Source organism: Euprymna scolopes, chromosome 9 (assembly GCF_053919585.1).
Source record: "Euprymna scolopes isolate OS-2025 chromosome 9, ASM5391958v1, whole genome shotgun sequence".
Classification (NCBI taxonomy): domain Eukaryota; kingdom Metazoa; phylum Mollusca; class Cephalopoda; order Sepiida; family Sepiolidae; genus Euprymna; species Euprymna scolopes.
Genome location: NC_136490.1, coordinates 26,167,936 through 26,185,817, shown reverse-complemented (window position 1 = coordinate 26,185,817; position 17,882 = coordinate 26,167,936). Strand labels below are relative to the sequence as shown.

Sequence of the window (17,882 nt, the reverse complement as noted above, 5' to 3'; positions counted from 1 at the left end):
TTCGAGAGAGATCTATAGTTTGTGATATAGATTTGATTTTGGTGCCGAGGGAAAACCTCAGCGTGTATACTACTACAATTGAATATCCATATCTGTAGTACCAGATCTAACATCTGATCGATTTATTCAGAGACACCTGTAAGGACACTTACAGATGCAACAGATAAAATAAGCACTGTATTCCTGGAGGCACGTCCCAAAAGAAGCATGGCTCCATTCAATGTGTAAAATAAATAAAATAAAGCTGGTTTAGTCACAACTTTCACAGCCATAAAGATTATATGGAATCTGAATATGGACTTAAAAAGATATTTTCCAAAATATTTAAGGCCGAATTTCTGAGCCCCCCTCCCTTTTTGTTTTTTTTTACTTCTTGATTTTTGAGAATCAAATATTTCATCAATATATTTACTTTTCATTATTTTGTTTACATTGTTTTCTTTCTTCTCACTAATATCTTGGAAAAAGTAAGCATTTACTTAATTTTATATATCATATACATATACCACTATAATAAAGTAAAGTTGTTTTCCCCCCCATGTCACTGACCTAGAACAGAAAAAATGAAATATTTTTTTGGTTTTTTATTTTACATTTCGAAATAGAATTAACATTCTTCTTCAAAGACCAAAAGAGAAAAAATGAAGTATATTATCAGAAAACAGACACAGAACTTTAACATCAATTAGTAATCCTAGATAGATAAAATGTTTAAATAAAATGTATTACTATATATATATATATATTGGCTTGAAGAAGTCAAAATTAAAATGAAAAGAACAAGTTAGCTTGATACTTTAATATTTACTTTTTTCAAGTTAAATAATTCTTTTCTATTTCCCTCAGCAATGCTAGGACACAGATCCTGCTAGTTTAATATAAAGGATAAAATGTCTTGGTTATAAATTCTGAAACAAATGAAATCAGAATTTCAATATTCAAAAATAACTTGATCATCTGTAAAATTTTTTTGTTTTTTTTCACTCCAAACAAGGCACAGTACCACTTTGGCATAAGGTGCTACTATTTGGGACCAATTTTGTAAAAATACCATGCAGGGAGTTGAGCAGTGAGACGTCTTCTCAACATTTTATTACACCAATTTTTTAAATAAAAAAAAACAAATTGGTGTAATAAAATGATGATCTGACGGAGAAAAGAATTAAATGATTTTTGCTACATCATCTTTTTTTTTTTTTCTTAGAGTTTGAATGATAATACGTACCAGTTTATTCTGGGTAACTCGAGCAGAACTTATTTTGGTTGAGCGTAAAGCTGCCTCCCGAAGAATCGAGAGATCTTCGTCTTCATCCGCTTTAACACTTGGTGAACTCTCCAGCTGAGGAGGAGCTTCTGTTTTTGCTCTCTACAAAATACAGAAAGAGGAATTAACTCTTAAAAAAAAATGTAAAATCATTGGTAGGAAGAAAAAAAAAAAAAACTTTAAAAATATTATTAATTTTTTAACAGATTTTGTAATATTCATCTATTAGATTTTCTCTACAATAGTTAAAATAGGTAATTGCAAATTATTACAGTTTCTTATTTACATTTCACAAACTCAGCATAATAGTTAGAATGTTCACTAATGGGTTAGGAGATAGGGGTTCAATCTTCAGTTGTGTCATACCAGAAACTAAAAAAAATTTTTTTAAATGGTACTTAATGCTGCCTTGCTAAACACTCATTATACAGTAAGGTCTTGTGTAAATGGAACAATCCAAGAAAAAGAATGGAATTTACCCACATCTTGATGAAATAACGAAAGAAAACAAAGTTTTGGGGTTGCTCTAGACTATAGTTGATCTATTTATTATTGTTTCACAAACAATTGATGCACGACTCAAATCAAGTTTGTCATATCTATTTTGTGAAAAATTAAAACAATAAAATAATTATCATCATTTGGACATATCACTATAATAAAGTAAAGTAGTTTTTCCCCCCCCATGTCACTTTGTCTATTATACTTCACTGACCTAGAACAAAAAAAAATGAAATATTTTTGGTTTTTTATTTTACATTTCAAAATAGAATTAACATTCTTCTTCAAAAGACCAAAAGAGAAAAAAATTAAGTATATTATCAGAAAACAGACACAGCATTTTAACATTAATTAGTAATCCTTCTAGATGGATAAAACATGTTTAAATAAAATGTATTACTATATATATATTGGATTGGAGAAGTCAAAATTAAAATGAAAAGAATAAGTTAGCTTGATACTTTAATATTTACTTTTTTCAAGTTAAATAATTCTTTTCTATTTCCCTCAGCAATGCTAGGACACAGGTCCTGCTAGTTTAATATAAAGGATAAAATGTCTTGGTTATAAATTCTGATACAAATGAAATCAGAATTTAAATATTCAAAAAATAACTTGATCATCTGTAAAAAATTTTTGTTGTTATTTTTCACTTCAAACAAGGCACAGTACCAGTTTGGCATAAGGCGCTATTATTTGGGACTAAATTTTTAGAAATACCAACCAGGGAGTTGAGCAGCGAGATGTCTGCTCACATTACATTTGTACTTTTGCATAGTACAGCCAGGGAAGCAGGGATCCAGGAGATAATTCCAAAGTCTAGCAGTTCAAGGGTCTTTCCGACATCTAGAGATCTCAACATTTTAGGGGTGGGATTTTGCTGCTTGTCAGGTATTTACGTCGAGATGTACGAGTGCTTGGAGTTCATTGGAGCACATTCCATTGAAATATTTGTAAAACAGGCACAGGGATGCAACATTTTGGCAATGGAACAAAGGTTGAAATTTGGTTGATAATATGGAACCTATTAGGTTTGTGACTCTTTTTAACCCTGACTAGGAGTAAGAGACTAGTGGCAGATACACCAGCCCAGATGTGACAACAATACTTCATGCATGGGCAAATGGTGGCCTTGTAGAAGTACAGGATATTCTCAGATATGAGTAACTTTCTAGTAGAGAGAGTTCACCTTCTTCACAGCACCCTTGGCAATGTCCTCAATATAATTGTTCCAATTCATGTTACCTGTCAATGCTAAGCCAAAGAGTTTGAACAAAGTACTTTCAGGTAGTGTCTCATTAGCCATAGCTACCAATAGTTGAGAAAGTTTCTTGTAATTATTAAAAGAAAAAAAGCTTAGTCTTGGCAGCATTAAATTTTACTATCAATTTTTTTTTTTTTTTTTAAATTTATTCCACTACAGATGAGAGGTCTTTCTCTATTTTAGCCATTTCCTTAGATATGTATTCGGTTGTTTTTCGCCTTGTGTCATATAAAATAGTTTAAAATATGAACAAAAACATAGGAATTTGGATAAAGAGTTTTTGTTTTAATATCAAACATCAATAAAAGAAAAGATAGCAAATCAGGAGGACTGTGAGCTTGTCTTTGATCTAAACAGGTGTAGTACTTGGGAAATAATGGTGCATCCAGACCAACATGCTTATAACCTATTTGGGGTGATCACACACACTTTGATGTATCAGTGTTTACAGTTCAATAAGAACAAAGGAAGAAACATATGCTGTTATCTGCTGTTTTTGATTGCAGATGTGAATCCCCTTTTATGACATAAATAATACACAATTATCTCCTTTTCCAACACCATGACTAGATCGAATAAAAAGTAGAACAAAAAAATCAACTTACAAACTTCAGTGATGCAAGGGCTGCTTGCCGTAAAGCTTCCAAATCGTCAAAATCCTGAAATAGAAAGAAAAAACAAATAATGATTACGATATATTTAATCGTATAATGTCACGTACAATATTTCATAGTGTAAAATCTATTCATATTCTGAATGATCATTACGTTTTTACTAAATATTTTTGTTCTATTTCAAATTCTTTGTGGTTGATTAGAGCTGCCTGGTAACGTAAGTTCGTTCCAAACTCTTTCAGGTCTGGTATGAAGGCCTCCTTATGAAAATTACATGTGAACACTCTAGAAATCTTGGCATAAAAAAAAAAAAAAAAAAAAAAAAAAAAAAAAAAAAAAAAAAAAAAAACGAAATTTTATAAGGGGGGGGGGGTAGTTTGAGCAGTTAGCTATCCAAATACGTTTGATATTTTTTCAAGCTGAAAAGTTAGAATAAAAAAAAAATAATTACCCTACCACTAACCTAGGTTGGAATGACAAGCCCATCTCCTAAAACTTGAACTTGTCGTATCACTAACTCTACATCTGAATAACAAGTCCCCACCACCAAAAAAGACTGCTACCTTTAACCCTAGATACAAAGTGGCAAATCCCTCACCTAAGAATCTTTCATTAACTTTACCAATAACCCTAAGTCTGAGTGACAAGCCTCATCTAACAAAACCCCTCTTAAAACCACAATCATAAAAAAAACAAGCACTTCCTCCACAAAGATTTATTTGGTTAACTGCCCTAAAACACTAGAACGGCCCAGAAATGGGTGATTATTTTACATTTATGTGAAATTAATCCCCCACCCCAGTCTAAATTAAAAACAATTGATTCCCTGTACAAAATTACACTGATATGGCAAATTTTATTGATTAATCTTGTGTGTTAACAAAAATATTACATTTTTTTTTTTTTAAACTAGCGTAAAAAAAATCTGACAAAATGTGTATGATTTCAAAGACGGAAAAATATATAAACGTGAGAGGCACAAAAATAGTCATAACTTCCTCATTTTTGGACAGGAGAATTCCATTAGTTCAGCCTTGTTAAATCATTTCTCTCTGATAGGCTCATAAGAGTAGTGGTTGATGGGCAGAAATCAGAAGCTCACAGTATTAATGCTGGTGTCTCTCAAGGGTCCATCCTGGGCCCAACTCTCTTTCTGATCTACATCAATGATCTCCCAAACCACATACTTAAATCATTTGTTGATGACACGACCATCTATGGCAACACATCAAAGGCCGTAAATGATAAAGTTCTCTTTGATTCTCTCTTCTCTGATCTTGAGCATGTGGTACAATGGGGAAGAGGTGGCTGGTTACTTTTAATGCATCTAAAACCAAGCTTCTATCTTTACATCATCAACGCTCTGATCTCCATCTGGCATCAATTGAAATGGATGGCTTTTGTCCTGGAGAGGCTCCATGTTTTAACAAGCTCCTGGGATTGAACTTTACTCCTGATCTGAAATGGAACATGTACATCAAATCTGTTGTCAAGGTTGCTGGAAAAAATGGTGAGATCTTTCTACTGCTCCAGTAGATATCTCACTGCTGATGCAATTCTATCTATATAAAAGCCAAGTATGTCCAAGGATGGAATAATGCTGCCATATCTGGGCAGGAGCTGCTAAAAACAGCCTATCCTGCCTTGACAGAGTACAAAATAGACTTCATAGCCTAGTGGGGGATGCCCTTTTCTCTTCCCTGCAACCTCTCTCCCACAGAAGGGACATTGCGAGCCTGTCATTGTTTTATCATTATTTCCATGGGAAGTGCTCGTCTGAGCTCCAATCTCTGGTCCTGCCTCGCCAATCTTTCACAAGAAATACCCGTCTAGCTGAAACCACTGTCAGTAATTTTCCCCACTCTTTATCTGTGCCTAAATCAAAACGTAGATTCCATGAACAAAGCTTCTTTCTTAGAAGTGCACACCTGTGGAACTCTCTTCCATTTGCCTATTTCCCACCTGACTACAACTTGGATGTCTTCAAGTTCAACAAATTTCTGATAAACCGCCCCCTTAAGTAAGACACTTTATCAGATCTCCATTACTAACGATTACTACCATATTGTCTCATTCATTACTGTACATACAATAACCCTTATCCCCAAGTGGCCTCCGGGCCTTGATAAGTGGTGATTTCCATGTCAAAAAAAAAAAAAAAAAAAAAAAAACCCCGACATGTTTAAATTCAATTGGAATGAAGACATAACTCCTTATTTATTCGAGGATGTCCTAAATTTGACATATCTTTTTAATTTAAGATGCAAAAATGATTAATAATTTTGAGATGTTAATAATTATTCACCTTTTGGAGGAGTGATATTAAGACGATAAGGGTTTTCATCAAAAAGGTTTTAAATATAAACATTTCTTTTTAATTTGACAAACTTCTTAATGTTTTCCTTTTAGTGTAGTATCCAAGATTTTGATAAACTCGTAAGATTTTTCACTTTTGCCGGTACTATTTGTATTTAAATTTATATTTAATATAAAATTGACAAACAATACGTCCGTTATACCCCAGATTAGGGTTACTAGTAGGGTTAAGGGATAGTATATTGTACATATCCGTTATGGAATGAAGTTCTCCGAAAAAAAAATTTCACTCAATTTCATCAAGTATTTTTTTTTTTACAGCGAAAAAACAATTTGTTATGATACCGAACAAAAGGTTCGATTTTTAGGAAGAAAAGCTAGTAATAAAGATGGGGAGGGAGTGTCGGCACTTTACATGGAGTTATCTCCCAGTGGCGTGTTAAAAATTTTCAATGGCTGACTTCAACGCGCTCTCATAAAAATGTGTTTTTCCGCTGTAAAAAAAAAAAAAAAAAAAAAAAAAAAAAAACTACTCGATCAAATTAGATGAAATTTTTTTTCGGAGATATTCAGTCCAAAACGGATAGATACAATATAACCTATTTTTCAATATTTTCATTTTTTAATGTCTTGATTAAACTGTACAAGTGCCAAATGTAATTTTTACGGAAAATTGGGTAAAATTGCATTTTTCTTAGACCTTATAAAGTAGACAGTAAAGAGAACAGGAGAAATAACCCAAAACGAATATTTTAGATTACTTGTTCATGACTGCAATAGTTGTTTATAACGATAGACTTTATTTTATTAAAAACACGATAGCAGTTGTTCTACTCGATGAATTTTCATAATTTTTTAATATATTACTATTTTTTTACATGACCAGTAAGTACGTAATATTGTTTTTGCTTAAAATGACATAAAAAAAATCGATTATTTCGACTATCTTAAGCACTAAAAAAAGATATTGTGAAACTTGAATTTAACTTGAAAATACTATTAAGAAATAGCATGGTAACATAAGTGCATAAGCATCCAAAATATATATATATATATATATATATATATATATATATATATATACACACAGAATGGAATGATAAAATTGTTGCCCTAGAAATGATGACAAGATTCCATTTTCGTTTGATGAAAACTGGTTTTCTTTTTTGTTGCAGACCATTTATTAGTTAGCAAGTTATGTACAAATCTCAAATGCGATAGGAGCCGCCCATCATGTCTGAAAGTGACACAATGTTCAACAAGCGAAATCAGAGATGCGCTGCTGTAGAACTCATGCTCTCTACCAATCCAAGTTATGACAACAGGACCATTGCCAGCACCCTCAAAATGCAAATCTGGACAGTTCAACGCTTGAGGGCACAGCTCAACGAAGTTTCCGGTCATGGTTATGATCTTTGGTGTGGTTTCAAGGGCTACATCACACAACCTCACATCTGTTCGGAGTCAGCTGGAAAGTCAACACCAAAGTGTACCTGGATGTGCTGGAAAGTGTGGTGATCCCTTTGTGCAATCAGGTGGCCGGTGGCAGACCCTGGGTGTGGCAGTAAGACTCAGCGCCAGCCCACGAGTCCAAAGAGACCCAGTCTTGGCTTCAGAAGGCGTACTATGATTTTTCACCCTTCTTTCTGCCCCCCCCCTCCTTTCCCTACCTGAACTCTCTGGACTACTTCATTTGGTCATACATCGAAAACATCAACATGACCTCCCACAACACCAAAGCCAGCCTGATCACCAGTGCTTGTGGAAAAAGCATGCTCCTAGTTCTGGACCTGTATCGAGGCAATGATTGAGGCTGAAGGCAGCTACATTGAATAGATGTCAGCTGTACTACATAATTAAGTTATCTTAATTATTTTTTCAATAAAAGTTTTAAAATGAAGTTGTAGTGTTGTTTTCTCATGGGCAACAAATTTATCATTCCACCCCATATATTTATAATTCTGAGTGATTAGCCTTGAAATTAATTTAAATAAAATTAATCCGGATCCTCCATTTCCGAGTAATTCCAGCCTTTTAAGGCAGTTAGTTAACGATTTTGGATAATTTATTAAAATAGTCAAGAAAACAAAAATGGGGGTGAAAAATATTAATACACAACAAATAAAAGTCACCATAGGCAAAATAAGTTAATCTTCTACCTGTTAAAAATTGTCTTTGCGTCCTTATTACTTATTTATTACTTATTTATTATTTATTTATTACTTATTTATTATTTATTTATTACTTATTTATTTATTACTTATTTATTTATTTATTACTTATTTATTATTTATTTATTACTTATTTATTATTTATTTATTATTTATTTATTACTTATTTATTACTATTATTTATTACTTATTTATTATTTATTTATTACTTATTTATTATTTATTTATTACTTATTTATTTATTACTTATTTATTTATTTATTACTTATTTATTATTTATTTATTACTTATTTATTATTTATTTATTACTTATTTATTATTTATTTATTACTTATTTATTATTTATTTATTACTTATTTATTATTTATTTATTATTTATTTATTATTTATTTATTACTTATTTATTACTATTATTAAACGTTCCTGTTGCTATTCTTTTTTACGATTTCGTGTTACTATCTTTTTACGGGTACTTTTAAAGTTTGTGTGTTCTTACATATATGTTCTTGTGTGTGTGTGTGTGTGTGTGCGTTCTATTTTTACAGTTTCTTGCCTTGAAGGGTCTCGACATGTATGTGCAAATATATGTGTACATACCTGCTTGCCTTGTCCAGCGGATAATATCTTGTCACTGGGCTGCCATCTCATGGGGAGTGGTCACTGCTGCAGATTCGTCGATAACACAAGATTGATTTAAAGCTTCAATTAGTTTTATTAAAAAGGCAAGCCTATGTCTCGAACCCATGGTTGTCGGAGGAGAGACCCTAATGTTACGTCTGCTTCATCTGCAATCCAAAACTAACTCTCCGATTCTGCTTCATCTGCAATCCAAAACTAACTCTCCGATGTGGTCGCCAACCGAAAACCTATGACCACAATTCATGTCACCCCTAATTTATGGTGCATCTAACTAGGTTGACAAAAGGTGACTTGAGTTTGACGGATGTCAAGTCTAACCTTCTGTGACCCCACTAAACTCGCTGATGGGAATCAAAAATATACCTACATAACTTGCTATTTCTACAGCTACCTAGATAGCATTTAAGTTACGATCCCCAGTACTACATACCTACCTGGATAAGTTTTGTTTGTGTTTTAACCTATTTTAAAGTGTTTTTTTTTTTTTTTAACTTAATACAGCAGTGTAAAGGTTGTCGAGTTAGAGCGAAAAAAAAACAAAAAAAAAAACTGGGTGTCCTTATTAGGCATAGTAGAATTTCGATAATCACTCAAAAATCGAAAATTAAACAAAATGTTGGTAAAAATATGTTCAATAAATGTCACCTACCATGTAAAAAATGTAATTACCAGTATTTTGTATACTTTTCGATTTTTGAGTAATTATCGAGACTTGACCATTGCTCTAAAGACACCGACAATTTTTTTCATTCTTATTCAACAGCCTTTACACAACTTTTATTACTTTTTTTTTTTTTTAAATAAAAACACTTTAAAATAAGTTATAACATGAAAAAATGGACTTGTGCATCTATGTTACCATAATATTTGTTTAACTAGTATTTTCAAGCTAAATTAAATTTTTACAATATTTTTTTAATTTTTTAGGTGAAAGTTCAGTGAAAGTTCTCGTCCTCATGTAGGTATCCCCAAAACAATGTGAAAAACGGAGCGCATGTTCCTCTGACGTCAGACTTGTGTTAACTATAAAAACTATGGAAAAGCAGAAGGACTTGATTATTTTTTAAAACCTGTTTATCTTCTTGGGTCTGTACACATAGATTCGAAAAAGTTGTCAAAAAACAAATATATAACAAATAAATGTTATCAAAGGCAAGATAAGTTACTTTTCTACCAAACTGGATATAATTTTCGTGTTTTTATTCCATGTAACATGTTTATTCAGCTCGAAAACCATACAGTGTTTACCGATGTATTGGAAAATTCAAGATGGCGGCCGATTCTCTCGTTAACACGGTAAGTTCAGGAAAAGGTGTTATAAATAATAAACTAGACAAAATACTACTAAAAACCACCGAATATATGTCAAGTTATGTCACGGTAACATATATTGAGCAAATTTCTAACAGTATTTTGTCTAGTTTATTATTTATTACACCTTTTTCCAAACTTACCGTGTTAAAGAGAGAATCGGCTGCCATTTTGAATTTTCCAATACATCGGTAAACACTGTATGGTTTTCGAGCTGAATAAACATGTTACATGGAATAAAAACACGAAAATTATATCCAGTTTGGTAGAAAAGTAACTTATCTTGCCTTTGATAACATTTATTTGTTATATATTTGTTTTATAACAACTTTTTCGAATCTATGTGTACAGTAATACAAACCCGATTAATAATATTATAAACATTTGTATATTAAATATGGTTTTACTGAATGTTCTTTTCGTTACCTACGGGCTTCCATATTTTGTTCCGTAAAAAGAGACGAACAAAATATGAGGAGGTGGGGGCTACAAAATGCTTAATATTTGTGCAATAATATTTTCAAATCGGTTTTAATCTGGCGATAAAATAGCTGACAAGAGCCATATTTATGTAAAAACTTAATATTTAAAAAAAAATTTAAACACAATTAATTAAAAATCTATGTTGTAACGGAACATTTTGAAATAATGGAATTTTTATCGTTTTAATCTTTTAAAAATTAATTAATGTTTAAGAAGTTTCTTTTTCTTGGCAATTCAACTGATTATAGTATATATTAATTCCAAAAAACGCTATTTAAAAAAACATTAAATTTATATCATTTTTTAATTGCAATTTCAAGGTATATTTTTGTTCAATACGTGTATTTAAACTTTTAAAAAATAAATATTTTTTACGTATTTGAACTCTTATGTTTCATAATAAATAGAATTTTCGATAGATTTAAATATATTTTGTTCGAATTTCGAAAAAATAAATATGGGGGGGGGGCACGCACTAAAAAATATTTCCCCTCATATATTTTATGGAAACTACATTTTATATGCAATTTTATTCTAAAATAATAAGTACCGAAAATTTCACGAAAATCTGATCATTAGTTATTTTTGCTAGATTTATTAAACACGGGTATGTTTTCACGTTCGGAATGTGTGCTACAATGCTACATGGGCACATTATTTTAAAGCGCCAGTTATGTAAACACGATTTTCGTCTCGCAATTTCATTATTTTCGTTCGATGAAAAAAATTTTAAAAAATTATTACTGGTTTATTTTGCCCTTCTTTTAAATGGTGCAAAAGTTATATTGATAATATTAATTTATAATAAAAAGTTACATAGGGTGGGGTAATTCTGTGGTGAATTTTGGCAGTCCCTACATGTTAAGAATGGGTTTTTAAATAATAAAGATATTTTAGTGTGGTATCATGAATGCAAATGTACAAAAAAACAAAACAAAAAAAAAACGATCCAGATAGGTAGAAGAATAACTTAACTTGCCTTTGGTAACATTTGTTACACATGTTGGTTTTTCACATGGCTCGATTTTTTTTTTTTGGGGGGGGGGGGAATAAATTCAGTGCGTTTTCTTTTTATTGGGGGAGGCGATTTCATGTAGTTTTACGACCTTGCCACTTGGACTTGAAGCTTAAAAAAAACTAAAATGGTCAGGAAATGAGATCATTCTACGTTAAATTTATATACGAAATTGATTCCCCCATCTAATTTTTTTTTTTTTTTTTTTTTCTTTAGAAATCAATCACCTTAAAAGGGATGGGGGGTAGCGAAGCATCGTTTGTTTTTAATTCAATCACATGGAAATTCATGTTTTTGTAAATTTAACGCGAACAGTTCGTCTGATTTAATTAATTTTTTGGTGCTTATATATTTTTGGTACCGTGTCCTTTTTAAATAGTTTTTTTCAGGTTATATTCAAGTTTCACGCTATCTTTATTTTTATTAAATTGTTAGGCGAACACGGAATAGTTACAAAACACCCTCCCCATATTAAGAATGGCTTTCGAAATAACGTTATTATTTCAGTAGTGCGGTACCAAAAAATACATAAGTACCAACTTTTTTTTTGTTTTCTATGTTAGCCTTCTTCAAATAATCAGAGACAAATTTAGTTAAATTATTGTGAAAGGATAGGCCTAAACATTTGAAATAGAATAGATACGAAGGGAGGTCGATCCCAAATTTCCGTTCGTGTGAAATGCAATATTTAAAAAGCAATAATAAAAAAAAAATAATAATATATTAGCAAGAAAAAAAAAATAACTAAATGTAAATTTTAATTTTGTGGTTTCTTTTCGCCGTTGTAACTCATTGAATAATATTTCCGAATCAATACAGGTAGCCATATAGGCTAAGCTATAAAACCACCTAAATATATTTAATTGTAAACTTTGTTTTAACGAACTAAAAACTTCGCATCAAAATACAGCTCATCCCCAAAACAACAACACGGGATTGAAAAATAATGGAATTAAAAGATAGCAAACATTAATAAATTTCATAGAATAACATTCAATCCAAAATTATTAAAATCTTAAATTAAAATTAAACCTACACAAACGAATAACATTTAAAATATATCTACAAATAACAAAGAAACAAAAAAGCACTTACTTCTCCATCAGACGCCATTTTGAGAACTATTGAGAAATAGTGTTAATGTATGAAATACATAGTTTCGTATTTACGATTTTAAATCTTATATTTTTATCTAGATATTCAAAAATAAATAAATAGCGATTTGTTTTATGAGATTATACTATTTTAGAAATTATAAATAGTATTTTGTGAGAAATATGATAAGTCGAAATGCATACGTATCTAAAACTGCAGATAGCTCAGTAGTTTTCTGTATTAATGAGCTCGCTCACTCACCTCTGTTTATGTTAAAAACCGTTGTTATTTATCCGGTCGCTACCTTTGTTGAGGGATGGGCGATTTACACTTTTAAATATAACTGTCTACATTGTAAGCTTTTTCTTGTTTTAGCCGAAGAATAGTGTATATATTATAAACACACGAATCTATCCGTGTTTTATTTTAAATATAGCGTCTGTTTATTAAACGTTTAGCTTGACAACAAAAACATATGGAGCCTGGAGCCCTGCTTTTTAATGCCAAGGTCACATAGAACACACGGCTACGATGTGTACCTATTTACAATGCCTCCCCACGGGACAGAGTTAGACACCAGGGTCGTTTTTTAACATGGAGAAAAGGCTACGATGTGTATCTTTGTACTCTTAAAACTATTTTGATCTTGTTATCTTGTTTGTCACAGTGTACACCGTATGACGTCACAAAGAGATAACGTCATCATCCACTTAAACAGAGTTCCAAGACACCAGATAAATCCTTTATGACGCTACAAAGAAAAGACGTCACAAAAGGGTGAGATCATCGATTTAAACGTTTAAAACACCAGGAAGAGATCCTTTGTGACGCCATAAAGGCTGAAGTAACGAAAGGGTGGCGTTATCCATTAAAATAAAAAATATGTGGACAATGACTGTCAATCACTGAGGACCCACCCACCCCACACTGATGAGTTGAAGCTCGTGCACAAGGAGATATAATATTCAATTTATCGATTTTCAGTATTTTTTTACTCAATATGTGAGTAGAGCCAGATAGTAAGTTATGAAAATATACATGGCATGAAGTTCATATTACCACCTGTTATATATATATATATATATATATATATATATATATATATATATATATATATATATATATATATATATATACACACACACAAACATACACGTGGTGTTAAGCTTAGCTTGCTAACCAATCAGATTTATTTTTATTCTCGCCCATGTGTTGAAGTTTTCGTTAGTCAATAGCAGGCTAACCTCTATTTCCCTCTTCTTTGTTTAGTTTTGGAGAGGGTGACTCATCTTTTTTGTTTTGTTTTGTGAATGCTGGATTAAAAAGTAACCTGTGCTTGCTTGGAGCACATTTTATTTATTTTTATTTGATTTTAAGTGTCACATTAGTTTAGTAATTATCATTTCCTACACTGAATATTGCGTAAGCATGAAACACTAGTGTTTGTAGGTGAAAATAATATTTTATATATATATATATATATATATATATATATATATATATATATATTTTAACTCATTTCAAAGTGTTTTTTAACATATTTTATTAACTGTTTGCTCATATTATAAGCTCTATTTCCTATTTGGTTTTATCGAGCTTTTACATCTGGCTGAGATAATTTCATAAATATTAATTCTTTAATATTTATAATATACTTTAATTTTACCATCTTGGATCATTTTGGTAAATTTAATTGTAATTTTTATTTTATATATATATATATATATATATATATATATATATATATATATATATATATATATATATATATATATATATATATATTGATCAACAGACTGTTTCACTGTATCACAATTATTCAGTACCAGAACCTATCTCAAACCCAGGATCAAATAAACAATCAGGTTGATAGCTAGTAGCTCTAACCAACTGGCTATAAGACTGATGCTATCGAGATAGATATGTATTGGCTTCGCCATAGGTGGAGCACTTTGGTAAAGGAAATAATGATTCCACTAAGCATTGCAGTAATGCTCTTCTGTAAAAATAATTAAATAATTTCAATAGTAAGTATTGTAAATGAAAAATATAAATAAATAACCTTATTTTTAATGCAATGCGATTTCTCTCATTATTGCATGTTTGTAGCATAATTGGTAGAGCGCTGAACAGATCTGGCCACACTGATGAGTTGTAGAGACAAAACACATGTCTGTTGATAACCATATTTTATAGAGAAAAATCTTTGTAAAAATACAGTTTTGCACCACTTTTATATCATTTTCCAAAGATTAAAATCAAGATATAATGACATTAAACCTTATGCTTAGGATTCTTATTCCCACTTTGATCAATATCCATTGTATGATTTGGATTTTGTAAAATGGATAAATCTTAAGCTTAAGGGGCTTTAGGAAAATTATGTTTAATTTGTGTTGAATGACTATGGATCAAATTCACTGCAAATCTGAAATACAGTAGAATCCCAGGATATGGCATTATTTCATTCCAGGGTTGGGATTGTAAGATGAAATCTCTGTATGGCGAAGCCTAAGCAAAATTTTATACAGTACATATTAAAAATTAGTAACAAAATACAGTACAGTATATAATACACATGTATATAATCAAATAACATTATAAATAACACCATTAAGCAGGGCAAATACCATAAACAGGGGCTAGAAAAACATTGTATTCCCCGTCGTAACCTCAAAAAAAAACATATCCCCGGACCACTGTATCCCTGGGTTCTACTGTATGTGAATTTTATTATGATACAGGGTGAAACAATAAAGTTGTCGCTCTAACGAAAACAACACTACAGCTTTATTTTAAAACTTTTATTGAAAAAATCAAGTCAGGTAACTTGATTATGTAGTAGAGTTGACATCTATTCAATGTAGCTGCATTCAGCCTCAATCATTGCCTCGATATGGGTATGGAACTGGGAATATGCCTTTTTTTACAAGCACTGACAGGAGCTCGGCGGATCGTGACGATCAGGTTGGCTTAAGTGTTGTGGGAGATCATGTTGGTAATATTCTCAATATATGACCAAACGAAGTAGTCCAGTGTGTTTAGGTCAGGGAGGAGGGGTCTAATGAGAAAAGGGTACAAAGTTATAGCACTCCTTCTGAAGCCAAGACTGGGTCTCTTTGCACTTGTGGGCCGACACCAAGTCCTACTGCTACACCCAGGGTCTGCCAGCAGCTACCTAATTGCACCAAGGGATCACCACACTAGTTAGTAGGGGAAATTTGATAAATTGGATTATTAAGGGGAATGGCTCATCAAGAACTCGTTTACGTTGGACTTGAAGATAACCATATTATAGTCAGCCGGAAAGCAGGCAAATGGAAGAGAGTTCCACAGGTGTGCAGTTCTAAGAAAGAAGCTTTATTCATGGAATCTATGTTTAGGTTTAGACACAGATAAAGAGTGGGGGAAATTATTGATAGAGTTTTCAGCTAGACGAGTGTTTCTCATGAACGTTTGGCTTGGGAGGACCATAGATTTGAGCTCAGATGAGCACTTGCCATGAAAATAGCGATAAAGCAGAGACAGGCTACCAATGTCTCTTCTGTGAGAAAGTGGTTGCAGGGAAAAGAAAAGGGCATCCACCACTAGGCTACAAAGTCTTTGTCAAGGCAAGACAAGGTCTTACTAGCAGCTCCTGCTCATATGTGGCAACAGTACTCCATCGTTGGATGTACCTGGCTCTTATATAGGTAGAGAATTGCATCAGCAGTGAGATATCTACTGGATTGATAGAAGGATCCCACCATTTTCCCAGCGACTTTGGCAACAGATTTGATGTATGTGTTCCATTTCAGATCAGGAGTAATGGTCAAGCCAAGGAGCTTGTCAAAACATGGAGCCTCCCCAAAATGCAAGCCATTCATTTTAATTTATGCCATATGGGGATGAGAGCATTGATGATGTAAGATGCATTAAAAGTAAACAGTCACCTCTTTTCTGATTGTACTAGATGCTCAAGATCAGAGGAGAGAGAATCAGAGAGAACTTGGTCGTTTACTGTTTTTGATGTACTGCAATAGATGTTAGTGTCATCAACATAAATGTCTACAAATGATCTAAGAATGTGATTTGGAAGATTATTGATGTAGATTAGGATGAGAGTTGAGCCCAGGATGGATCCCTGAGGATGAGGGACTCCAGCATTAATTAATCTGATTTCTACCCATTAAGCACTACTCTTAAGAACCTATCAGACAGAAATGATTTAATAATTGAGAAGACATTTCCAACTATACCGTAACTGGAGATCTTGTGAAGTAGACCTTTATGCCATACTCTATCAAAGGCCTTTGATATGTCAAGAGCAACTACCCTAGAAAGGAAGCCTCTGTCGAGAGATTTGTTAATCCTAAGAAATATAACAGTAAGCACATCTGCTGTAGATCTAGCAGAATGAAAACCATACTGTATGTCACGAAGAAGTTTATTTTTGCTGAGGTGGTTGACTACTTCTCTATTGAATACAGATTCCAGCAACTTACTCATGATGCACAGGAGACTTTAGGTCTGTACTGAGAGGGAGATGACCGATCATCTGAATTCTTAAATTCAGGACATACTGACGAGGTTTTCCAGGGTGTTGGAAAGCAATTCTCCTTAAAACAATGCTTAAACAGCTTTGTAAGTATGGGAGCTAGTTCCGGTTGAAGCTTTTTAGCACCATGATAGGAATGCTGTCAGGGCCAGTTGCTTTACTGGAATCAAGGTTTTAGTGTTTTCTAATACAGGAGGAAATACGGGGGATTGACCTTGGTCGCGTAGTGTAGAATTGGCTGCAAAGTTCTTGGCAAAGAGTTTGCCTTTGTCTGATGCTGACGAGATTACCTCAGGTCCATTGATGATAGTTAGGATAGAGCACACGCTTCTGTTCAGGATCCTGTTCGCTATTTGTCAAAACTGGTAAGAATCAAGCCGCTGCTCAGCTACTTTGGACTTGACAGACTGAGCATACAACATTCTTGCATTCTTTATTACTCTTTTACAGTGGGCAGTCCTGAAAACAGCTTTGGTCACAGTACATCTATTACGTTTGAAGCAATGGAAAAAGTGATTTCTGTATGCAATGGCAGCAGCACATTCTGGAGAGAACCACGATTGGCTGTTAGGTTTTTGCTGGAATTTTTTAAGGGAATGAAACGGTCTATACTTTTTTTTTTAAGGGAATGAAACGGTCTATACTTACAATTAATCATTCCATCAGGTCTGA

The 17,882-nt window shown here is 32.4% G+C and overlaps 2 protein-coding genes across 6 annotated transcripts in view; one reads left to right on the top strand and one right to left on the bottom strand.

Moving 5' to 3' along the window:
- The window catches only part of LOC145284470 (uncharacterized), a 42,728-nt gene extending 29,429 nt beyond the window's left edge, over nt 1-13,299 (bottom strand). The window contains exons 1-4 of one of the 3 annotated variants that reach the window (XM_080133310.1): nt 12,674-12,728; nt 8,728-8,793; nt 3,635-3,688; nt 1,226-1,366 (exon numbers count right to left, since the gene is read on the bottom strand). In XM_080133310.1, the coding sequence (XP_079989436.1) occupies nt 1,226-1,366; nt 3,635-3,688; nt 8,728-8,778 (246 nt within the window). In that variant the 5' untranslated portion in view covers nt 8,779-8,793; nt 12,674-12,728. Of the gene's footprint in view, nt 1-1,225; nt 1,367-3,634; nt 3,689-8,727; nt 9,448-12,673 lie in introns of those variants that run through there. The other 2 variants (XR_013868841.1, XM_080133311.1) reach the window with 2 other exon arrangements.
- The window catches only part of LOC145284468 (maternal embryonic leucine zipper kinase-like), a 303,478-nt gene that overhangs the window by 27,458 nt on the left and 258,138 nt on the right, over nt 1-17,882 (top strand). The gene's annotated exons all lie outside the window — the stretch shown is intronic.